Here is a 27160-nt window from a genome sequence, read left to right as displayed (position 1 = left end):
GAAGTTACCCAGTAAAAACTTCATCTTCGGTAAGTTACGGGGTAAACACTTTATCGTCGGTAAGTTACCGAGAAAACACTTCATCGTCGGTAAGTTACAGAGTAAGCACCTCATCGTCGGTAAGTTACCGGGGAAACAATTCATCATCGGGAAGTTACCCAGTAAAAACTTCATCTTCGGTAAGTTACCGAGTAAACACCCCATCGCCGGTAAGTTACCGAGTAAACACTTTATCGTCGGTAAGTATTGTCATTGTAACAGAGTTCGGCACAAAGGACAGAGATTCCTACACACCAAGCACGTGCTGTTGGTGATCGTAGGCCTTAAAGTCCTCGACTGTATTCTGGTATTGGGGGAGCTAATCCGCGACGTCCACTTCATCGTCGGTAAGTAACCCAGTAAACACTTCATCGTTGGTAAGTTACCGAGTAAACACTCCATCGTCTGTAAGTTACCGAGTAAACACCCCATCGTCGGTAAGTTACCGGGGAAACAATTCATCATCGGGAAGTTACCCAGTAAACACTAATCGTCGGTAAGTTACCAAGTAAACCCTTCATCGTCGGTAAGTTTCCGGCTAAACACTTCATCGTCGGAAAGTTACCGAGTAAACACTCCATCGTCTGTAAGTTACCGAGTAAACACTTAATCGTCAGTAAGTTACCCAGTAAACACTTTATCATCGGTAAGTTACCCAGTAATAACTTCATCGTCGGTAAGTTCCCGAGTAAGCACTTCATCGTCCGGAAGTTACCGAGTAAACACTCCATCGTCTGTAAGTTACCGAGTAAACACCCCATCGTCGGTAAGTTACCGAGCAAACACCTCATCGTCGGTAAGTTGCCAAGTAAACGCCTCATCGTCGCTAAGTTACCGAGTAAACACTTCAGGTCGGTAAGTTACCGGGTAAACACGGCATCGTCGGTAAGTTACCCAGTCAACACTTCATCTTCGGTAAGTTACGGGGTAAACACTTTATCGTCGGTAAGTATTGTCATTGTAACAGAGTTCGGCACAAAGGACAGAGATTCCTACACACCAAGCACGTGCTGTTGGTGATCGTCGGCCTTAACGTCCTCGACTGTATTCTGGTATTGGGGGAGCTAATCCTCGACGTCCACTTCATCGTCGGTAAGTAACCCAGTAAACACTTCATCTTCGGTAAGTTACGGGGTAAACACTTCATCGTCAGTAAGTTTCCCAGTAAACACTTAATCGTCGGTAAGTTACCCAGTCAACACTCCATCCTCGCCCCCTTACTGAGTAAACACTTCATCGTCTGTAAGTTACCAACACTTCATCGTCGCTAAGTTAACGAGTAAACACTTCATCGTCTGTAAGTTACGGGGTAAACACTTCATCGTCAGTAAGTTTCCCAGTAAACACTTAATCGTCGGTAAGTTACCCAGTCAACACTTCATCTTCGGTAAGTTACGGGGTAAACACTTCATCGTCGCTAAGTTACCGAGTAAACTCTTAATTGTCGGTACGTTACCCAGTAAACACTTCATTATCGGTAAGTAACTGAGTAAACACTTCATCGTCAGTAAGTTTCCCAGTAAACACTTAATCGTCGGTAAGTTACCAAGTAAACCCTTCATCGTCGGTAAGTTTCCCAGTAAAAACTTCATCGACGGTAAGTTTCCGGCTAAACACTTCATCGTCGGTAAGTAACCCAGTAAACACTTCATCTTCGGTAAGTTACGGGGTAAACACTTCATCGTCAGTAAGTTTCCCAGTAAACACTTCATCGTCGGCAAGTTACCGAGTAAACACCTCATCGTCGATAAGTTACCGAGTAACCACTTCATCGTCAGTAAGTTACCGGGTAAACAATTCATCATCGGTAAGTTTCCCAGTAAACACTTAATCGTCGGTAAGTTACCAAGTAAACACTTCATCGTCGCTAAGATACCGAGTAAACACTTCATAGTCGCTAAGTTACCGAGTAAACACTCCATCGTCTGTAAGTTACCGGGTAAACAATTCATCATCGGTAAGTTTCCCAGTAAAAACTTCATCGGCGGTAAGTTTCCGGCTAAACACTTCAACGTCGGTAAGTTACCGAGTACACACTTCATCATCGCTAAGTTACCGAGTAAACTCTTTATCGTCGGTAAGTTACCCAGTAAACACTAATCGTCGGTAAGTTACCCAGTCAACACTTCATCTTCGGTAAGTTACGGGGTAAACACTTCATCGTCGCTAAGTTACCGAGCAAACACCTCATCGTCGGTAAGTTACCCAGTAATAACTTCATCGTCGGTAAGTTTCCGGGTAAACCCTTCATCGTCGGTAAGTTACAGAGTAAGCACCTCATCGTCGATAAGTTACCTAGTAAACACTTCATCGTCAGTAAGTTTCCCAGTAAACACTTCATCGTTGGTAAGTTACCGAGTAAACACTCCATCGTCTGTAAGTTACCGGGCAAACACTTTATCGTCGGAAAGGTACCGCGCAAACACCTCATCGTCGTTAAGTTACCGAGTAAACACTCCATCGTCTGTAAGTTACCGGGCAAACACTTTATCGTCGGAAAGGTACCGCGCAAACACCTCATCGTCGTTAAGTTACCGAGTAAACACCTCATCGTCGATAAGTTACCGAGTAACCACTTCATCGTCAGTAAGTTTCCCAGTAAACACTTAATCGTCGGTAAGTTACCAAGTAAACACTTCATCACTGTATTCTGGTATTGGGGGAGCTAATCCGCGACGTCCACTTCATCGTCGGTAAGTTACCGCGTAAACAATTCATCATCGGTAAGTTAAACAGTAAAAACTTCATCGTCAGTAAGTTACCCAGTAAACACTTCATTATCGGTAAGTAACTGAGTAAACACTTCATCGTCAGTAAGTTACCGGGTAAACACGGCATCGTCGGTAAGTTACCCAGTAAACCCCTCATCGTCGATAAGTTACCGAGTAAACACTTCAGGTCGGTAAGTTACCGGGTAAACACGGCATCGTCGGTAAGTTACCGCGTAAACAATTCATCATCGGTAAGTTTCCCAGTAAAAACTTCATCGGCGGTAAGTTTCCGGCTAAACACTTCAACGTCGGTAAGTTACCGAGTAAACCCTTCATCGTCGCTAAGTTAACGAGTAAACACTTCATCGTGGGTAAGTTACCGAGTAAACGCTTCATCGTCGGTAAGTTTCCGGGTAAACACTTCATCGTCAGTAAGTTTCCCAGTAAACACTTCATCGTTGGTAAGTTACCGAGTAAACGCTTCATCGTCGGTAAGTTTCCGGGTAAACACTTCATCGTCGGGAAGTTACCGAGTAAACACTTCATCATCGGTAAGTTACCGAGTAACCCATTCATCGTCGCTAAGTTACCGAGTAAACACTTCATCGTCTGTAAGTTACCGGGTAAACACTTCATCGTCGGTAAGTTACCGGGTAAACAATTCATCATCGGTAAGTTACCCAGTAAAAACTTCATCGTCGGTAAGTTTCCGGCTAAACACTTCATCGTCGGTAAGTTACCGAGTAAACACTTCATCGTCGGTACGTTACCAAGTAAACACTTCATCGTCGGTAAGTTACCGAGTAAACACTTCATCGTCGGTAAGTTTCCGGGTAAACACTTCATCGTCGGTACGTTACCGAGTAAACACTTCATCGTCGGTAAGTTACCGAGTAAACACTTAATCTTCGGTAAGTTACCGGGTAAACACTTCATCGTCGGTAAGTTTCCGGGTAAACACTTCATCGTTGCACGCTACCATAAGGAAGAATGCCAATGTGTTGTGGCAGGGGACATGTTTTATATCATGACTAGGCAATTCCAATGTGCTGTGATAGAGGACATGTATTATATCATGACTTGAAAATTTGATGTGGTAGGGGACATGCATTGTATCATGACTAGGCAATGTGTTGTGGTAGGGAACATGTATTATATCATTACTAGACAATGTGTTGTAGTAGGGGACGTGTATTATATCATTACAAGACAATGTGTTGTGGTAGGGTACATGTATTATATCATTACTAGACAATGTGTTGTGGTAGGGTACATGTTTTATATCATTACAAGACAATGTGTTGTGGTAGGGGACATGCATTGTATCATGACTAGGCAATGTGTTGTGGTAGGGTACATGTATTATATCATTACAAGACAATGTGTTGTGGTAGGGGACATGTTTTGTATCATTACAAGACAATGTGTTGTGGTAGGGTACATGTATTATATCATTACTAGACAATGTGTTGTGGTAGGGTACATGTTTTATATCATTACTAGACAATGTGTTGTGGTAGGGGACGTGTATTATATCATTACTAGACAATGTGTTGTAGTAGGGGACGTGTATTATATCATTACAAGACAATGTGTTGTGGTATGGTACATGTATTATTTCATAACAAGACAATGTGTTGTGGTATGGTACATGTATTATATCATTACTAGACTATGTGTTGTGGTAGGGTACATGTATTGTATCATTACTAGACAATGTATTGTGGTATGGGACATGTATTATATCATTACTAGACAATGTATTGTGGTAGGGGACATGTATTATATCATTACTAGACAATGTGTTGTGGTAGGGGACATGTATTATATCATTACTAGACAATGTGTTGTGGTAGAGGACATGTATTGTATCATTACTAGACAATGTGTTGTGGTAGAGGACATGTCTTGTATCATTACTAGACAATGTGTTGTGGAAGGGGACATGTATTGTATCATTACCAGACAATGTGTTGTGGTAGGGGACATGTCTTGTATCATTACTAGACAATGTGTTGTGGTAGGGGACATGTATTGTATCATTACTAGACAATGTGTTGTGGAAGGGGACGTGTATTGTATCATGACTAGACAATGTGTTGTGGTATGGTACATGTATTGTATCATTACTAGACAATGTGTTGTCGTATGGTACATGTATTATATCATTACTAGACATTGTGTTGTGGTAGGGGACGTGTATTGTATCATTACAAGACGATGTGTTGTGGTATGGTACATGTATTATATCATTACTAGACTATGTGTTGTGGTAGGGTACATGTATTGTATCATTACTAGACAATGTGTTGTGATAGAGTACATGTATTGTATCATTACAAGACAATGTGTTGTGATAGAGTACATGTATTGTATCATTACAAGACAATGTGTTGTGGTATGGCACATGTATTGTATCATTACTAGACCATGTGTTGTGGTATGGTACATTTATTATATCATTACAAGACAATGTGTTGTGGTATGGTACATGTATTATATAATTACTAGACAATGTGTTGTGGTAGGGGACATGTATTATATCATTACTAGACAATGTGTTGTGGTACATGTATTATATAATTACTAGACTATGTGTTGTGGTAGGGTACATGTATTGTATCATTACTAGACAATGTGTTGTCGTATGGTACATGTATTATATCATTACTAGACATTGTGTTGTGGTAGGGGACGTGTATTGTATCATTACAAGACGATGTGTTGTGGTATGGTACATGTATTATATCATTATTAGACAATGTGTTGTGGTAGGGGACGTGTATTGTATCATGACTAGACAATGTGTTGTGGTATGGTACATGTAATGTATCATTACTAGACAATGTGTTGTGATAGAGTACATGTATTGTATCATTACAAGACAATGTGTTGTGATAGAGTACATGTATTGTATCATTACAAGACAATGTGTTGTGATAGAGTACATGTATTGTATCATTACAAGACAATGTGTTGTGGTATTGTACATGTATTGTATCATTACGAGACAATGTGTTGTGGTATGGTATATGTATTGTATCATTACTAGACAATGTGTTGCGGTATGGTACATGTATTATATCATTACTAGACAATGTTTTGTGGTAGGGGACGTGTATTGTATCATTACTAGACCATGTGTTGTGGTATGGTACATTTATTATATCATTACAAGACAATGTGTTGTGGTATGGTACATGTATTGTATCATTACAAGACAATGTGTTGTGGTATGGTACATGTACTGTATCATTACTAGACAATGTGTTGTGGTAGGGTACATGTATTGTATCATAACTAGACAATGTGTTGTGGAAGGGGACATGTATTGTATCATTACAAGACAATGTGTTGTGGTATTGTACATGTATTGTATCATTACAAGACAATGTGTTGTGGTATTGTACATGTATTGTATCATTACAAGACAATGTGTTGTGATAGAGTACATGTATTGTATCATTACAAGACAATGTGTTGTGGTATGGTACATGTATTATTTCATTACTAGACAATGTGTTGTGGTAGGGGACGTGTATTGTATCATTACTAGACAATGTGTTGTGGAAGAGTTAATGAGTCAGTGAGCGATATTTAGTTCATCCGGTATTTGCAGGGGACATGTATCGAATTGTTCTATAAGGTTCCTAAGAAATATTTGTTGCATCTATTTTTGTAAAACCATCGCTTTAAACGTCATGTTAGTCAATTAAAAGTCCATTTAGAGCTACGTTGATCTGATCTTTTGAGCATTTTTCGCGCTTAATGATACGTGACCGAGTTCAGTTTTTGAGACATGAAGTTTTGACTTGTTTACACGGCGATTTTATTGTAGTAGAATATGCAAAACAATTAAAATGTACAAGTTTGTAAGATTTTATCAAACATAAAACTCACATCTTTATAATACGGCACCGTTACATTTCAGTTGACAGAATTTAATTGACTTTCAGAATATTTTGCCTATTATAAGTCACATAAAATTGAAGTTAACAAATATTTATGAAATGTTCAAGTCCTTTTCTACATATTTTTGAATGTAGATTCACTGAAATAATGTATTTCAGGAATGTATATCCTGTTAAAAACAGACAAGAGACCGAAAAAGTTGTATCACAAGATTTGCGACAGGTAATGATGTATATCCTATATATTGAGATTAATGGAAGAAAATCTGGAGAAAGCATATCCGTTAATGCAGACTATTATCTGATCCGGGCAGATTATTATTTACACATGTCCTGAACATTTTTTTGAATTATGTAGACGTAAGATACGTCCCTAGAAATATGCAGCTGTACACATAAAAATCCGTTCACTAGTGGAAGGGAGATAACTCTAGATCTTAGCGCCATAATCCATTCGTGAACATATCTTGTTACCATAATTCATCGGCTTCTTTCGTTCATATCTGTATTATTGAATCACGTGCTTAAATACATTGATTGCATTAACCGTAAATCAGCTATTTTTTTATGTTTCGGCGTTTAGCCATCTGCTTGAGATGTTAAGAGTGTTCATAAAAAAAAGTGTATTTTATTTTGCGACGTTGTTTCTTCCCCTTGTCTCGCGCATACAATATATCTGACAGTTGTGGTGTTTGTTTTAAGCTAATTTATTTTAGTACAACACTATGTCCCCTCACTGTAACACAGGTACTCGAATCAATTGGACAATCTTTGACCTTATTTATATATGTATGTTTTGTTTTTAAATTTAATTTTGAACAAGGCTAATAATCGATGCGTTAGGCTACCGAACGCGCACAATTACCAGAACTGGCTTACAAATTCAGGGACTATTACATTCTACCAATGTCTTGAATACATTACCAATCAGATGTATTGACTGTATGCATTTTTCGAGTGACTGTCTAACACTTTCTTGGAATAATTAGGGAGATACATAGAAAACTCACCGGGACAACAATGTGAACAGATTTACTGAATGAGCCTGGGACACGTGTTGTATGTGAAACCAGACAGCTGTGATAACCTTTGTGGTCTAATATGAAACGCCAAGAATGTCTTATCTTCATTGTCTGTGTTATGTTGGGTTAACACATCATTATGGTGGGTTGACATGTCGTTATGTTGGATTGACTTGTCATGACGTTCGGTTAACATATCATGATGTTGTGTTAACTTGTCATTATGTTGAGATAACATGCCATTACGTTGGGTGGGCATGTCGTTGTTCGGTTGACATGCCATGATATTAGGTGGACATGTTGTTATGTTGGATGAACATGTCACTATGTCCGGTGGACATGTGATAATGTTCGGTTGACATATCATTATGTTGGGTTAACACGGTATGATGTTGGGTTGACATGTCATTATGTTGAGAGGACATGTCCTTATGTTGGGTTGACATACCATGAGGTTCGGTTAACATATCATGATGTTGGGTTGACATGTTATAATGTTCGGTAAATATATCATTATGTTGGGTTAACATGTAATGATGTTGGATGATGCTCTATAACGTTGAGTAATCATGGTATGATGTCCAGTGGTCTTGCCATGTACTTGCCTTAACCTCCCATGGTGTTAAGTCGAAAAACTGTAATGGCGAGTAGTCATGTTATGTCGTTAAGTGATCTCGTTACGTGTTGAATTGAAACAGCATAGTGTTGAGTATTCATGTTATGATGTTGAGTATCCATGCTATGATGTTGAGTATTCATGTTATGATGTTGAGTATCCATGTTGTGATGTTGAGTATTCATGCTATGATGTTGAGTAGTCATGCTATGATGTTGAGTATTCATGCCATGATGTTGAGTATCCATGTTTTGATGTTGAGTATTCATGCTATGATGTTGAGGTATGATGTTGAGTATTCATGTTATGATGTTGAGTATCCATGCTATGATGTTGAGTATTCATGTTATGATGTTGCGTATCCATGCTATGATGTTGAGTATTCATGCTATGATGTTGACTATCCATTCTATGATGTTGAGTATTCGTGTTGTGATGTTGAGTATTCATGTTATGATGTTGAGTACTCATGTTATGATGTTGAGTATTCATGCTATCATGTTGAGTATTCTCGTATGATGTTGAGTATTCATGCTATGATGTTGGGTATCCATGCTATGATGTTGAGTATCCATGCTATGATGTTGAGTATTCATGTCATGATGTTGAGTATTCGTGTTATGATGTTGAGTATTCATGTTATAATGTTGCGTATTCATGTTATGATGTTGAGTACTCATGTTATGATGTTGAGTATCCATGCTATGATGTTGAGTGTTCATGTTTCATGTTATGATGTTGAGTATTCATGTTATGATGTTGTGTATTCATGTTATGATGTTGAGTATTCATGCTATGATGTTGAGGTATGATGTTGAGTATTCATGTTATGATGTTGCGTATCCATGCTATGATGTTGAGTATTCATGCTATTATGTTGAGTATTCATGCTATGATGTTGAGTATCCATGCTATGATGATGAGTATTCATGCTATGATGTTGAGTATCCATGGTATGATGTTGAGTATCCATGCTATGATGTTGAGTGTTCATGCTATGATGTTGAGTATCCATGCTATGATGATGAGTATTCATGCTATGATGTTGAGTATCCATGCTATGATGTTGAGTGTTCATGTTTCATGTTATGATGTTGAGTATTCATGTTTCATGTTATGATGTTGAGTATTCATGTTATAATGGTGAGTAATCATGTTATGATGTTGAGTACTCATGTTATGATGTTGAGTATTCATGCTATCATGTTGAGTATTCTCGTATGATGTTGAGTATTCATGCTATGATGTTTAGTATTCATGCTATGATGTTGACTATCCATGCGATGATGTTGAGTATTCGTGTTGTGATGTTGAGTATTCTTGTTATGATGTTGAGTATTCATGCTATGATGTTGAGAAGTCATGCTATGATGTTGAGTATTCATGCCATGATGTTGAGTATCCATGTTTTGATGTTGAGTATTCATGCTATGATGTTGAGGTATGATGTTGAGTATTCATGTTATGATGTTGAGTACTCATGTTATGATGTTGAGTATTCATGCTATAATGTTGAGTATTCACGTATGATGTTGAGTATTCATGCTATGATGTTGAGTATTCATGCTATGATGTTGACTATCCATGCTATGATGTTGAGTATTCGTGTTGTGATGTTGAGTATTCATGTTATGATGTTGAGTATTCATGCTATGATGTTGAGTATCCATGCTATGATGTTGCGTGTTCATGTTTCATGTTATGATGTTGAGTATTCATGTTATAATGTTGAGTATTCATGTTATGATGTTGAGTATTCATGCTATGATGTTGAGTATCCATGCTATGATGTTGAGTGTTCATGTTTCATGTTATGATGTTGAGTATTCATGTTTCATGTTATGATGTTGAGTATTCATGTTATAATGTTGAGTAATCATGTTATGATGTTGAGTACTCATGTTATGATGTTGAGTATTCATGTCATGATGTTGAGTATTCAGGTTATGATGTTGAGTATTCATGTCATGATGTTGAGTATTCATGTTATAATGTTGAGTATCCATGCTATGATGTTGAGTATCCATGCTATGATGTTGAGTATTCATGTTATGATGTTGAGTATCCATGTTGTGATGTTGAGTATCCATGCTATGATGTTGAGTATTCATGCAATAATGTTGAGTATTCATGCTATAATGTTGAGTATTCATGCTATGATGTTGAGTATTCATGCTATGGTGTTGAGTATTCATGTTATGGTGTTGAATATTCATGCTATGATGTTGAGTATTCATGCTATGGTGTTGAGTATTCATGTTATGGTGTTGAATATTCATGCTTTGACTATTCATGCTATGACTATGGTGTTGAGTATTCATGTTATCGTGTTGAATATTCATGCTATGATGTTGAGTATTCATGCTATGGTGTTGACTATTCATGCTATGATGTTGAGGTGTTATGTATGTTATGTTGTTTCCTGCTTATCTTGTCGTTGTCTTGTTGTAAGCGTTTGTTGAGTATTCATGCTATGATGTATTCATGCTATGATGTTGAATACTCAACACCATAGCATGGATACTCAACATCACAACATGGATACTCAACATCATAACATGAATACTCAACATCATAGCATGAATATTCATGCTATGATGTTGAGTATTCATGCTATGGTGTTGAATATTCATGCTATGATGTTGAGTATTCATGCTATGATGTTGAGATGTTATGTATGTTATGTTGTTTCCTGCTTATCTTGTCGTTGTCTTGTTGTAAGCGTTTTTCATACACGGATAAAAAAATATCAAACTGTTTGATGTATCGAACGAAATTAAGCTTTACGTTAAACTAAAGTAGAAAACGTGTTATATTAATATATTATTAAAACACTCTCATATAAGCTTTGTGACATAAGAAAACTTAGTGAGTAATTAAACATTGACTGTGTATTTTTATTCACGGTAAAGTTTAATATTATTTTTATCTTTATACATATCTCTTACTGAATTATTGCATACGAGATACTTTTGAATGTAAAATTTAAATTTTAATAGAGATTTGGGAATATTACATGATATATCTCAATTGTTTATAGGATATCTGATAGGTATAATGGAACTAAAAACTAGAAACCATCCGTTACAATTTATAGAGATACTGTATCGCAAAAGGTTTATTGCATATTTTCTAAAGCATCAGATGTATTTCTTTCGGGTATTCAATGTTCAGTTGGCTTGCCATACACTTTGTAAACAAAATAGTATTTCTACATACATGCTGGCAGTGTTTTGTGTATCAATTATATGTTCGATTAAGATATCTCGTGTAATATTCCTATATATAATGAGATGTCTCTATTAGTATTTTAATATTACATTCAAAAGTATCTCTTATGCAATAATTCAGTAAGATATATATAAATATATATATAATGTTTTAAAATGATACAAAACCTTAACGTGAATAAAAATACACAGTCAATATTTCATTACTTAAGTTTTCCTATGCAACGAAGATTATATGAGACTGTTTTAATATTGTATAAATACAAACCGTTTTCTACTTAATTACCACCGACATTAGAACTCTGCCGTTTAACATTATCCGGTACAACCAGTTGAAACGGTTGAACATGGAAAGAAAACAACGTATATTGTTATTTATTCTCCGGAAATGTGCAATGTTTTCGCTCTGTCTATAGTTCAGTCCAAGTGCGTTCGTTTATCGTGGAATATTTCTGCGCCACCGGAACCATGTTTAACCGGGATACGGGAAAGCTTACAACAAGACAACGACAAGACAAGCACACAACATCATGTCATACTGACATAACAACACCATGTCATACTGACATAACAACATCATGTCATACTGACATAACAACATCATGTCATACTGACATAACAACATCATGTCATACTGACATAACAACATCATGTCATACTGACATAACAACATCATGTCATACTGACATAACAACATCATGTCATACTGACATAACAACATCATGTCATACTGACATAACAACATCATGTCATACTGACATAACAACATCATGTCATACTGACATAACAACATCATGTCATACTGACATAACAACATCATGTCATACTGACATAACAACATCATGTCATACTGACATAACAACATCATGTCATACTGACATAACAACATCATGTCATACTGACATAACAACATCATGTCATACTGACATAACAACATCATGTCATACTGACATAACAACATCATGTCATACTGACATAACAACATCATGTCATACTGACATAACAACATCATGTCATACTGACATAACAACATCATGTCATACTGACATAACAACATCATGTCATACTGACATAACAACATCATGTCATACTGACATAACAACATCATGTCATACTGACATAACAACATCATGTCATACTGACATAACAACATCATGTCATACTGACATAACAACATCATGTCATACTGACATAACAACATCATGTCATACTGACATAACAACATCATGTCATACTGACATAACAACATCATGTCATACTGACATAACAACATCATGTCATACTGACATAACAACATCATGTCATACTGACATAACAACATCATGTCATACTGACATAACAACATCATGTCATACTGACATAACAACATCATGTCATACTGACATAACAACATCATGTCATACTGACATAACAACATCATGTCATACTGACATAACAACATCATGTCATACTGACATAACAACATCATGTCATACTGACATAACAACATCATGTCATACTGACATAACAACATCATGTCATACTGACATAACAACATCATGTCATACTGACATAACAACATCATGTCATACTGACATAACAACATCATGTCATACTGACATAACAACATCATGTCATACTGACATAACAACATCATGTCATACTGACATAACAACATCATGTCATACTGACATAATAACATCAAGTCATACTGATATAACAACATCATGTCATACTGACATAACAACATCATGTCATACTGATATAACAACATCATGTCATGCCGACATAACAACATCATGTCATGCTGGCATAACAACATCATGTCATACTGACATAACAACATCATGTCATGCTGACATAACAACATCATGTCATACTGACATAACAACATGATGTCATACTGACATAACATCATGTCACACTGACATAACAACATGATGTCATACTGACATAACAACATGTCATACTGACATAACAACATCATGTCATGCCGACATAACAACATCATGTCATGCTGGCATAACAACATCATGTCATACTGACATAACAACATCATATCATGCTGACATAACAACATAATGTCATACTGACATAACAACATGATGTCATACTGACATAACAACATCATGTCATATTGACATAACAACATCATGTCATACTGACATAACATCATGTCATACTGACAAAACAACATCATGCCATACTGACATAACAACATCATGTCATACTGACATAACAACACCATGTCATACTGACATAACAACATGTCATACTGACATAACAACATCATGTCATACTGACATAACAACATCTTGTCATGCTGGCATAACAACATCATGTCATACTGACATAAAAACATCATGTCATGCTGACATAACAACATCATGTCATACTGACATAACAAGATCATGTCATACTGACATAACAACATCATGTCATACTGACATAACATTATGTCATACTGACATGACAACATCATGTTATACTGACATAACAACACCATGACATGTCAACCGAACATTATAACATGTCCACCGAGCATAATGATGGTGTATTTGCCTCTTTGTGTTAGCGCGGATCTAATGCCAACTTTAAAGTGCTACTTCCCTGAAATATCACTCCGAAAGCACCCGGCAAAGCATTCCGCCCGGTGTCACAATATACTGACAACTGGTGAACCAGTTGATGCCATTCCATTCAAGCCAAAAGTGAGGTATTGCCAATCAAGGCGCTAAGAAATAAAAGACATTGATAATTAGAGAGAAATATAAAGATCCCAACTATTTCAATTGGCGCAGCAGATTTATTTTTGCCGCTTTTGTGTCCTCAAATAGAGGACACAAAAGCATTTCCACAATTCTGCCTGGGTTTCAACATTAGTCGCCTCTTACGATACATGCAATGGATAACAGCAGGGGTATTATTTTCTCGATCTCCGACCTGCAGTGGTATTCACTAAGAATGCCTAAAAATCGTTTTGCACCCTACTCTAAAAAGAAAAGTCTGTTTGCATTTAAAGTCCGTATTTAGCTGGGAACAAGACGGTTACGTTAGGCAGAGCTTCCATAATTACCATATATTATCATTCAGCAGCATCATATGTTTTATAAAAAATGCCATTCGAAAACGCGAAGCTTGCAATAACGCTCGCGCCCTTAAAGTTTGAATGACCTTAATTTGATTTTGTGAAGGATTGTTAGCTTAACGAAACGTTTAAAAAGGTACGTGAAGGAAAGCGAGTATAATTTTATAGACATGTGTTATTAAAGTTGATAAGTGAATTCATAAACATATATATTTTATGATTTTCACGTTAATCAACATGTAAATATCCGTAACTTGATATTAACAAAAATCTGATGACGCCGGTCGTGATATGTACGGTGTAATGAACGATATTTTTAATTACAAATAAAAATAAAAGCAACCCCGGCAGTCTGACATTCCGTAAATTTATGAACACCATATTTAAATTATCTTAGCAGGCATTACGATTTTGAACAATGAAAGTACGTCATGTCAGGTTAGTAACCAAGGCAATGTCACCGGATGCCACGATATAACACGCATGTCTTTGTGTATACTGTAACGGATGCGTGCCTACTGTTCGTTACCAAGTTCTATCCTTGACCCAGTAACTCTTGTAACAAATAAATGCCGATAATATATACAAAATAATGGCCGTCTATCTGACTCAAATAGCTATTACCTAATGATTCCAATTACTATTGCCTCAAATCACTACTGCCTAAACTACACCCGGTAGATACTTTAATTTTATTACAATATACTTCTAACACTAATATAGTCAAAAAGCAACTAAAACACTGTATCACAATATTTCTATCACCCTGTATCAACAGTAAATAGCCCCTTACTGTGTACACCCTTTACCGCGACAAACCTTGACCAAGTCACCCTTTATCGCCACTACCTTTTGACCAAGTCACCCTAGAGGCCTTGGTAAACCCTGAAGACTTGATAAAACCTGTGTCTTGGTAGCTGTCACTCTGTATCTATCAACAGTACGTCGCCCTGGACTGTGATTCCCTGTGACTATGTACACTACCCAGTGATACAATAAATTTTGACCAAGAACTATAAAGGAATACAGTGGAACCCTAGCTTATGCAGCTAGGCCCAAACTTAGTCAGTTTGATCACTGTTTACTCTTTCCACTTTGACCGCCAGAATGAAAGAGAACCTTCCCTCTGACGGAACCTCTATTTAAATACTTAGCCATCTAATGAACTGCCTTCTTTCATTAGCCAATCAAAACTACTCTTTCTTCCAAATCACAAAGAAATAACTAGTCTATACTATAGATCATTTATTGAACAAGGCAATTACCAAAGAATCATTCAATGCGTCCCGCGTTTCACATTAAGTAAAAAAACAAAAGTTTATTGCAGTTTGTCTTCTATAGGTCTTTGAATCAACTGTTATTATAAAATCTTATCTTATATTCTCAGTCGAACCATTCTTCTTCCTCAATCTTCACAACAAACTTCCCATTATCCGTGTACGATGTCGTTGTCTTAATGGTTCTCCTGTGGTTTGAAAAGTTCACCTGGACAGCTAAATTCATAATGTTTTACATTGCCTCACTGTGTACCTGTATCTCTTGTCCGTATTCCTGGTTCACGTACACTACCTGTGAAGGATTGCACAGCAACACTCGAAACATGTGCATATTCGTATAGCACGGTAGGTCTCTTTGGTCTAACACAGGGTTCGGACGACATGTTTCTCTCTCAGTAACCATTTCTTCCATCTCAGATGTCTTAGATAAAGCTTCTGAATCGTCCTCTGATATTTACCCTAGGATGTCGAACACATTCCCTGGATTATAATCGTCCAACGAGTCTTTTCGTACTGGGTGTTTCCTCTCTTTGTGTCTCTTCAGGCAAACATTCTTCTCCGTGACATATTTGCACTCCTTACACTCAAACTTCTTCTTCTCCCTGGCATTGGTTCCACAGATCACCAAGTGCGCTTTCCACTCTCCATCTGATGGTAGTCTGTCGCGACACAGCGGACACACCAAACATGGTTTTCTCGGAGTTGTTTTCACTTGTGACATCTTCCTATAACACACAAACATACACATATACCATTTTCTGTATTTTACAGTATATAGTCAGTCATCCAGACTGGTCTCCTTCTGACACGGCCTTCTGTGGTATCTGGAAGGTCTACAATCTCGTTCACCTCACGCTCTGTTGACCCATTGTCTACCTGGGCAACCTCGCCATCTGTACGAGTCTCACTTTCACCTTTAAGAACACGGGATTGGCATCTGGGCATCCTGTCAATATGACTGATATGTTTTTTTCTTTTTCTTTCATCACTAACAACATTGTAAATGACATTTGATACTTTGTCAACTACCTAGAATGAACCTTGCCAAGAACTCTTTTATGACCTGGCAACCTTCTTTTGAGAGAAAAACACATAGACCAACACTCCCTTCTCGTAACTATCCCATTTTAGTTTCAGGTCATGGTTATGTTTTTGTCTCAACATGAGCTGAAACCAAGCCCACTGACTTTGCAAAACGGGTTTAGACTCGTAGATCATAGAACATATCAACCGGGGTAGAAACCTCTCTCCCTAACATAAGCGTGTTTGGAGTAAACCCTGTACTTTCCTGTTCTGTTGACCGGTACGCCATCATAACGTAAGGTACAGTGCTGTGCCAAAAATAAAAAAATAAATCCAAGATGGCTGCCATTTTTGTCAGCTTGACACTCCAGAAATTAAAGTCATTTGCTACGTAATCATCATGACTTAAACTCACCTAATACTTTTGGATACATCCCTTGGCTTTGCTTACTGCTTTCATGCGCTTTGGGATTGATTTGTACGGTTTTTGAATGAATTCCAGGGATATTTCTGTCCGTATTGTGCGAATTGCATCCTCCAAAATTACACGAGATTCGATGCTGTGGGCTTGTTTCTGAAGTTCAATCTACATTTTCTCCAAACATTTCAATTATATTAAGGTCTGTACTTTGGGCTGACCATTCCATGATACTGAGTCTATTTTCCTCAATATACATTTTCATCACACGAGCACGATGTACCGGAGCAGTGGTTCATCTACCCGGGGCAATGGGTATGCGTCCTTTATCGTTACCTTGTTCAAGGCACAATAGTCCACACAGAACCTTAAACTGCCGTCTTTCTTCTGTACCAAGACGACGCCCGATGCCCGCGGACAAGACGATGGTTCTATAATTCCTCTGTTTAACACACTTTGGACCTGCTGATCAACTTCCTCTGCTGCATAGTGTGGAAATCGCATTGGGAGTTGTTTAATAGGCCTAGCATTCTCAGTATCTATCGTATGCTTCACCATACTCGTTCTTCCCAAATCATCGTCTGATTTAGCACACACATCCTGTGACCTCAATAGGAGTTGCTTGATCTGTTCTACCTGCTCTGGAGCCAAGTCCTCTCTAACTTCATCGTAGAATTGAACAAGATGTTCTGGTAAATCTTGATATTTAGAACAACGTGTATCATCAACCACGTCCTGGTCAAATACTTTATCAACTGGGCTGATTTGTCGTATGTGTGTATCACGATACACTTTCACAGGATGATCCGATGGATTGTGTAAGCGTATAGGAACAGTTTTCTGTGCCTCGCGACGGCCCGAGCTACCAGAGCCTTTCTTGTTTTCACAAACTTCTCACAAGACTATGATACAGGCGTCACTACGAAGTTGTTCATTGTCTGGAACTTGCACTTTTCCCTCACTAATTATCTCTGATATTGGCGCTATACTGAGCGTCTCCTTCATACTGACTCGGTAGTATCCCAAATTACCTTGCCAGGACAAGGAACTGTCATTCTGACCAATTCTCATCTCTCCTTGAGCACAATCAATACCGCTTTTGCTTTCTTTCAGGGAGTCTTAGCCTATGATTCCATCTAACTGCATGTCAACCAAGACCGCTGTACACTCACAACTGTAATAGTCTATAGTTATACAACAAAATCCTTTCCTTACCAATGCCAAGGGTAAGCCATTGGCTCCCAGTTATCTCGCGTCATGGGTTGAAGCTCTAGCCGGTTCCGGTCATTAACGGTTTTGTATGTTTGCTTTGACACTAATGACACAGAAGCACCTGTGTATATCAAGAACTTTGCCTGAATTCCATTGATATTCAAGTGTACAAAAAGTCCTGCCTCCGCACCTTACATTCTTGTACACATTTCTAGTGACTAGCGTTTGATGTTTTATCTGTCGAGTCCTTTGCTAACATTGCCGACTTTAAAGTGCTACCACACTGAAATAACACGCCGAGGGCACCCGGCACAGCATTCCGCATTACTGAAATGTAACGGTGCCGCTTTATAAACTTTTTTTTATTTCATTTTGTTTTCAGTCTTTCAAATTGCCGCCACAACCGTCATAATATTGACAGTATCCAGCCTTCTATCTGTTAGAATGTCACACAATGTTGTCTGTTAATGTCATTTTAGATCTGTGTTTCTAATATTGTTTTCAAAGCCGTAATATGTATGGTGTTTACATATTATGCCCGTTTAAGCGGTCATATTGATTTGAGCCTTCTACCTGTTGTTATTTTAGACCTTCTCGAGACTTCCGATAAACATTCTCAACATTTCCTGCACGCCATTGAGGAGAAACACCCGGAAATTCCTCCCGTTCACGATATTGAGGGGCTGTATGGTGAACTACTTCTAGCTGACATTTCCTGGAACAGTAAAAAGGGCAGTGAGGACCCTCATGTTGCGATAAGTCAACGCCACAAGAGAGATTTAACACATACAAACAGTAGTCAAACTAAAGAACCACAGCCTACACATCATTCTAATGAGCACGATGATCAGTCACACAATCTGAAAAGTAACGCCGATTTAGATAATACTGGAATATTTCCCATAAAACATTATTCCAATGTGCATGACATTAATCATGGGAATGATACCGATACACATGAACAAGGTCACGGCCAGGGTCATCACGCGCACAGCATACAGGAAGAGATCGCACACGGACTTCACAAGGCCAGCATAACGATACTGGCCATCTTGGTGGTGGAGGTAATACAACTCAATTATAGATAAACGATACCTGGCACAAGTATACCCCAAACCCTTAAACTGTCTGGATAAATACTGTCGATAAATTGTCAGAAATATAATCCTATGTGAATTTTCAATGTGCTGTCAATAAATTAAGTCCACATTTCTATGTTTATAAGACACATAATAAATGTAATAGTTTGCAGCTTTCTTGGAAAAGAGGTTCATGTCATATAAAGTAATCATGTATCCTGAAGTCACATTGAAATCAAAATTAGCAAACAGACCTGACCAATGCTACATGTAAGCGAAAGATATTTAGATTTTTGTTCTGTTGAATTCGATCGCAAAGAAAATACCTAAACAAATACTATGTAGCATACGTTATGGTAAGAAGTTACAATAGAAGTTTTGTTTTTGTCGACATAACAGTCATCTTTCCTTTCAGACTGCAATCAAAATCTTCTGTGAAGGAATAAGGATATTCGAGAGGAAGGTTGAGGTGAGTATGCTCGTTTAACTGTACATTTTTTAATGGTCATTCCTTACCCGATGTCATGCTGGATTTTCAGCTGATTTTTGTATTCCCAATCTTATATTCTGTTAACTGAACATATTATATTATTTATATGCATTGTTTTGCTGTTATTTAAAGGTTTTATGCGGGAAAAACGATGCGATATTACCTGTCTAAATATTATATTCATTTCGCTTTCTTTTTTGTGAGTCAACAACCCTAAAAGATGATATAAGCACACATGACCCATCTAAACCTCATTTGGCTAATAAACTATTTAAGCAAACAAAACTAAAAATAACATTTTCGAAATAACAACGTGATAGAAGAGCGTACACAGAACTATATATTTGGTGTACACGTTGCTTGACGACACTCACGGTCAGTTGGAGTTATCGCCCTTAGCAATCGCATTGATATTTACGTCTTGTTTCTTTATAACACCTGTCTGGAATCAGGTTATGGAAAATAATGACAAGTGAGTTAGCAAGAATATTTAGTATTTTTTCTTTGAAGTATGATGAAGACTGTAGGTAGTGTATATGAATAAAAATGAAGGAAATCGGAAAGTTGAGATGGATTGAGTAATAGAGGAGTTCTAGCCGATTGTCGGTACTTTTAAATGTTTCGTATTGACCACTGAAGACAGATATTTAGCATACAAGCAGTCTATTAGTTTTGCTAGGCTTCAAATCTCATCACGATTTGGCAGATAGATAACCAGCGACACGTGTTTCTCTGTGTCCTATTGGACGGTCGGCTTTCAAATCTTTATGTGTGCAATCAATTTACAAGTACAGCGTCCATGAGCAGCATAAATAATTTTGAAATTGCTAACATCACACTGCTTAGATAACCACAAACATAACCCGAGTTTTCAGCGCAACCTTTTGATGGTGGTAAAATACGACAATTACCCGGATAAAGTGATACAGTGTCTTTTTCTCGAATCCGGGATCAGGTCCCGATATCCAGAATTGACTGCTGCATCACAATTTAATTGAAAGGGTGAACGTAGTTTGATTAAATGCAGATACATATTATGGGCCAAAATGAAGTCTGGAAGTATTTCTTTATTATTTCAGCTCATACCTGTAGATATCTCTTTTGGTGATATTTACTGGACCCCCCCCCCCCCCCCCCCCCCCCCCCCCCCCCCCCAAAAAAAACCTTCATTGATTCTAGTAAAATAACAAGCAGGATTTATATCTTATAAATAGTAAATATTGTCGTAAGTAAAGGCGAACAAATATATAACTAAACTTTGCACAGCGGGTTAAACAAGGTTCCATCCTTATACACAGGATACGTCTTTACCCTGTGACAGGAACTGATGTGTGTATATGAGTTTAATTTATACGAAAATCCATCGAAGTTTGAAAAAAATATACATGCGCGCCATGTTATGAAATATTTCTTGTAACTAAATGGAAATGTTCATGCACAATTATTTTAACTTGCGCATTACCTATTGCTATGTCTTCTCTTCCTGTTTAGTACTTTAATATTTTCTGTGTGGAGAGTTCATAGTTTATGTGTAGTACGTATACTGTTTCTGTGTAGTAGGTATACTGTTTCTGTGTAGTACGTATACTGTTTCTGTGTAGTACGTATACTGTTTCTGTGTAGTAAGTATACACACTTTAAAGATATAACAATTTAGGGATGTTACGGACTACATTTAGCTGTGTCCATTATAAATTGTGAAACAACACCATTCCGGACCGCGGTAATCAGGTTGCTTGTATTTAGGAACTGGAACTTACCATTCCTCCAATTTGGATTTGGAAGGTTTCTTATTTGAGCTGTTCGTCTTCTTAAAACCAAAGAACCAAGATTAGCTGAGTTTCGCTCTAGCTTTTCCTGAATTAGATGCCCTTTGACTTTTCTCGGTATTTGACATTTTCAGGTGTTCGATAGCATCATTGTGGTAGTGTCTTTCATCCTGGATCTGGTGTTCATCAAGGGACTCACCATGTTTCCTATCCAGAAATATGTCTTCATTCTGGCGTTTTTGGTACCGTGGCGTGTCATTCGAGTGGTGAATAGTAAGTGACTGGTCCACGGAATGACTGTAGACATTCTGGATTGAAATATTGTGATCTATATTCTTTTTCGACGAGACATTTTTGTGTACATCAACTAGAAATGTGGTTTCGATGCAAGAAAGTTGTGTCGATTTTTCGAGATCGAGAGCTTTCCGCCCTTCTTGGGGTGGCATTTTTACCAAATGTTGATGTAAACCCCTAAAAGGTATCAAATTACTCTACACATCTTAGATAAGGTCCAAATATTGCTGATACAAATGATCATTGAATGAGAACAGAAAAACGGGGTTATCCGCCAGGGTCCAATTAAATCATAACATGTTCGATTGACAGTAACGCAGTAAGCACATTTAAAGTGAGATTGATTTGTTTCCGTAATTCACAAAAAATAACGATCAAGAATTACAATACATCATTTTGTTACCACCAATTTAATGTCTCAGTCACAAGGTTCAAGTCGTTTGAATACGTACTGATCTGTTTTTTTTATGTTTTGCATTTTTAACCCTAAGGTCTTATTGTGGCTGTAATGGACCATGAACATTTCCGATTAAAGCTATTATACTCCCAAAAGAAAAAGATAAGTACTTCCCTGAAGACGGCTAAACAAGAGATAAAAACCCTCCAGGTAAGTTATCATGTTAGTGATGTTGTTTATTTCAGTGTTTTGATGACGATTGGTGTTCTTAAGAAAACAGCATCGTTATCAAACTAAGTTCATGTAAAACTGTTCACCTTTTCTGAGCTTTGAAGCTGAAACTTCATTGAAGGACCTCAGTTCTTGCATGGCATTAAATCGATTTATCATACAACAAAATTATGAAATAAGTTCATGAAAATTAATCACTCTTCTTCATCCAAAATGAAGCGCGCAATGAGTCTTTTATATGATGGGAAACAGGAGTTCCCGGAGTATACTCCTGTGGTTGGGCAGGTGACCTCATACATTTTCAAGTCCGACCCCGACCGTCTTGGTGAATGGCAATTGCGTTCACAACTGCGTCTCCAACCATCTTTAATTTTGCATTAAACAAATTATAAACACGAATCATATTATCATTAATTTGAGGATGATTTGCACGTGAAAGTCAATTGCGCTCCTAATGTAGTTGTGGAACATGCGCAAAGAATGTTCCTTAAGTCGTTTTAGACTGGTTTCAGAACTGTTAAACTGACTAAGCCGTTTTGTTGCTTGGTAATTTTAATGAATAGTCCAAGCTTTACCTAACATCTCCAGCACGTAACAGAGATAGTATATAGCGGTAGAGGACATAAACATCTCATATTGCAGCAGAAATAAAGTGGAGTCCTAAGAAGTTCTGATGACTAGCGCGCAACAATTTTGTATTTTACGCAAAATTTGAAAACCAAAAACAAACTAAAAGGTTAGATCTGCGTTTATTAACACTAAAAGTGAACAATGAGATTTATAAAACTCTGAAGAAATACGAACAGGCATTAAAACGCCAAAAAGTCTGCCCAACATTATTCTGTATAAATAACGTGATATAGTTTAATTATATATACATAAAGTGTTTATCACGGCAAACGATTTGAGCCAGCGGGCCTGTACACTCGCCACGAAGTTTTCTAGGGGAGATAACCTTATCATAGGGTTCACTTTTAGTTACCATTGTTAGTGTTCAACACTGGACCTTCAATTCTTAAAATCGCCTGGCACCACGAGCCCAACTCATTGGTGTTTAGTGTTTAAATGATAGTTGACCTGCGCATTCACAATTATACCTAGAAGTCAAGTGGCTATCTAGATGAAGGGCAGTCCAGTTTTATCTCCCCGTGTGTAAATCGAATCTCGTGTTTGTACCTATGTCTGTCCAGGGTATTTAAATGGCCAAGGGACCTTACACGAACAAAGACATCACAAGTGCTCTGACCTCGTTCTTTATTACACAGTAGCCGTAAACAATTTTAAGGACACATTTGTAGCTCTCGGCGTAGTAGCCGATAGTAGCACTTTTAAGGACATGTTTGTAGCTCTCGGCGTAGTAGCCGATAGCTGCACTTTTAAGGACATGTTTGTAGCTCTCGGCGTAGTTGCCGATAGTAGCACTTTTATTTCCGTTGGTCCTGCAAAACTAAGGTATAGAAAAGTGTTGTGGCAAATTTGCCCATATAGAATGTAGTTTTAAAAAGGGGCGCTAAAATCTGACACCGTAGCTGTTAATAGGACGTAAAACAAAAACGAACCAAAATATCATCCTGGTAGAGTTAATAGGCTAGGTGTCCTACTTACGTTATCGTATGCCGTGTCAACAACAAAAGTACTAGCTGTATGCTACTCCATACATCTGTATATATGATAACAGGCAACTCATGGTGTTTGTTAATGCACAGTTATTGAACTAATCAACAGGTTATAATGATGAAAGGCCTCATTCAACTCTCCAAGGGAACGAGTACACTCGTCTGATAATAAACACATCAGTGTAGTAAATTAGATGAGAGTGTTCATTTGTTAGGATAAGTTATTGAGGTAGAATGGAAAACATGTTGTTTTTTTTAAAACATTTTACCTACGAAAATAAAATGAAAGAAGAAAATAAAATATAAAAGGCATTCAGGAAGGCTGTGTTCATGTTAGATTATTCTTATGACGTCATGTTTTCCTTACATTACAGGCGGGTCTGGAAGGCGCCAAGAAGCTGTGCACGGAAGCTGGTATCCCCGAATGGAAGTTACAGCAGTGCATGGGTAATACAAATAGTTTCTTACATGCAAGTCTCGTATGTTTTGCGTCTTTTTATGACTTTAAACTATTTTTTTTTATCTACGAGCGTCTATAATGATATATTTAGTATATCACTTGTAGTATTCATTTTACGTTTATTTGAACAATTTTGATATAATACTAAGTTCAACTGCTTGCAATTGGTATTCATATTCAAAATGAATTCCAAGCGTGAATGGCAATTCAGCAAGAAACTATATCATGATATGTTCCAGCTGGCGTTCGTAAAGAGTATGAATGGCGACTGAAAGCACATGCCTATTCATACTTGCAATGCAATCTTCAGCACATTCTAAATAATTAACATAGAAAGACGGGAAGTAAAAAAATCTCGTTTCCCCTTTCAGTTGGTGAAAACAACAACCACGGTTCGTCGAAAACCGTATCACCACTCGCTTTCTTCTCTAAACCGAACATGAAGCGCCGCGGGAACGAACACAAACAGGAAATGAACGAAAAGGGCAAACGCCTGTCTTCGACATCTGCGATTCCACCCAAAGTAGATAGTCAGGACAACAATGGACGATCCGACAAGGACGATATCACTCGGAACTCCTCTAGTGCTGTCAGGTTTAACATAGAAGAGACGAACGAATCAACAGAACTGATGGATAACAGTGACGACATTGGTTCTCCGTGACAAGTCTATCAGACATAGTTTCGTATCATTGTTATTGGTTCACCGTGACAAGTTTATCAGACATAGTTTCGTATCTTTGTTATTGGTTCACCTTGACAAGTTTATCACATAATACATGTAGTTTCGTATCTTTGTTAGGTAAGTCCAACATATACTACTTGATACTGAAGGCACCATAATTGTATTATGGTATTCGTTCAGTCTGTACGTGCTTGTTCAATGGATCGACGCTGCTGAGTGATGGACTTGTAATATCAGATTCCTCTTTACAACTATAACGTAATGATACTGAAAATGTACAATCCATTCAAACTATGCAATGTAAAAAGTGTTTTAATAATTCTGGTGATGTTTATGAACGTTAATGGGTTTTTATCTTGTATTCAGATAAAGTACGATGGAAAAAGACTTTTGTTTGTAGTTGTGTGTTCTTCCCAGCACATTCATGTAAAACGCCTTTCATAACATACAAGAAAGATGAATAAATGACAGGTATTGTGGCTTGGGAGTGTGAGTCCCAACAGTCGCAGACAGAACACAGGGACATGCTAGAACACAGGGATATGATAGAACACAGGGACATGCTAGAACACAGGGATATGATAGAACACAGGGACATGCTAGAACACAGGGATATGATAGAACACAGGGACATGCTAGAACACAGGGATATGATAGAACACAGGGACATGCTAGAACACAGGGATATGATAGAACACAGGGACATGCTAGAACACAGGGATATGATAGAACACAGGGACATGCTAGAACACAGGGATATGATAGAACACAGGGACATGCTAGAACACAGGGATATGATAGAACACAGGGACATGCTAGAACACAGGGATATGATAGAACACAGGGACATGCTAGAACACAGGGATATGATAGAACACAGGGACATGCTAGAACACAGGGATATGATAGAACACAGGGACATGCTAGAACACAGGGATATGATAGAACACAGGGACATGCTAGAACACAGGGATATGATAGAACACAGGGACATGCTAGAACACAGGGATATGATAGAACACAGGGACATGCTAGAACACAGGGATATGATAGAACACAGGGACATGCTAGAACACAGGGATATGATAGAACACAGGGACATGCTAGAACACAGGGATATGATAGAACACAGGGACATGCTAGAACACAGGGATATGATAGAACACAGGGACATGCTAGAACACAGGGATATGATAGAACACAGGGACATGCTAGAACACAGGGATATGATAGAACACAGGGACATGCTAGAACACAGGGATATGATAGAACACAGGGACATGCTAGAACACAGGGACATGCTAGAACACAGGGATATGATAGAACACAGGGACATGCTAGAACACAGGGATATGCTACACACAGGGATATGATAGAACACGGGGACATGCTAGAACACAGGGATATGATAGAACACAGGGACATGCTAGAACACGGGGATATGATAGAACACAGGGACATCCTAGAACACAGGGACATGCTAGAACACGGGGATATGCTAGAACACGGGGATATGATAGAACACGGGGATATGATAGAACACAGGGACATGCTAGAACACAGGGACATGCTAGAACACGGGGATATGATAGAACACAGGGACATGCTAGAAC

The 27160-nt window shown here is 37.8% G+C and overlaps 1 protein-coding gene across 1 annotated transcript in view; it reads left to right on the top strand.

The window, feature by feature from the left end:
* The window catches only part of LOC110450127, a 32911-nt gene extending 6977 nt beyond the window's left edge, over positions 1 to 25934 (top strand). The window contains exons 5-10 of the mRNA XM_021497401.1: positions 19115 to 19590; positions 20021 to 20074; positions 21999 to 22137; positions 22650 to 22765; positions 24777 to 24849; positions 25234 to 25934. Coding sequence (XP_021353076.1) covers positions 19115 to 19590; positions 20021 to 20074; positions 21999 to 22137; positions 22650 to 22765; positions 24777 to 24849; positions 25234 to 25526 — 1151 coding nt within the window. The 3' untranslated portion in view covers positions 25527 to 25934. The remainder of the gene's footprint in view (positions 1 to 19114; positions 19591 to 20020; positions 20075 to 21998; positions 22138 to 22649; positions 22766 to 24776; positions 24850 to 25233) is intronic.
* The last annotated feature ends 1226 nt before the right edge of the window (positions 25935 to 27160 follow it).

The sequence above is a fragment of the Mizuhopecten yessoensis genome, unplaced genomic scaffold (assembly GCF_002113885.1).
Source record: "Mizuhopecten yessoensis strain PY_sf001 unplaced genomic scaffold, ASM211388v2 scaffold4999.3, whole genome shotgun sequence".
In the NCBI taxonomy this organism is placed as follows: Eukaryota; Metazoa; Mollusca; class Bivalvia; order Pectinida; family Pectinidae; genus Mizuhopecten; species Mizuhopecten yessoensis.
This window is presented reverse-complemented; position numbering and strand designations above follow the sequence as displayed.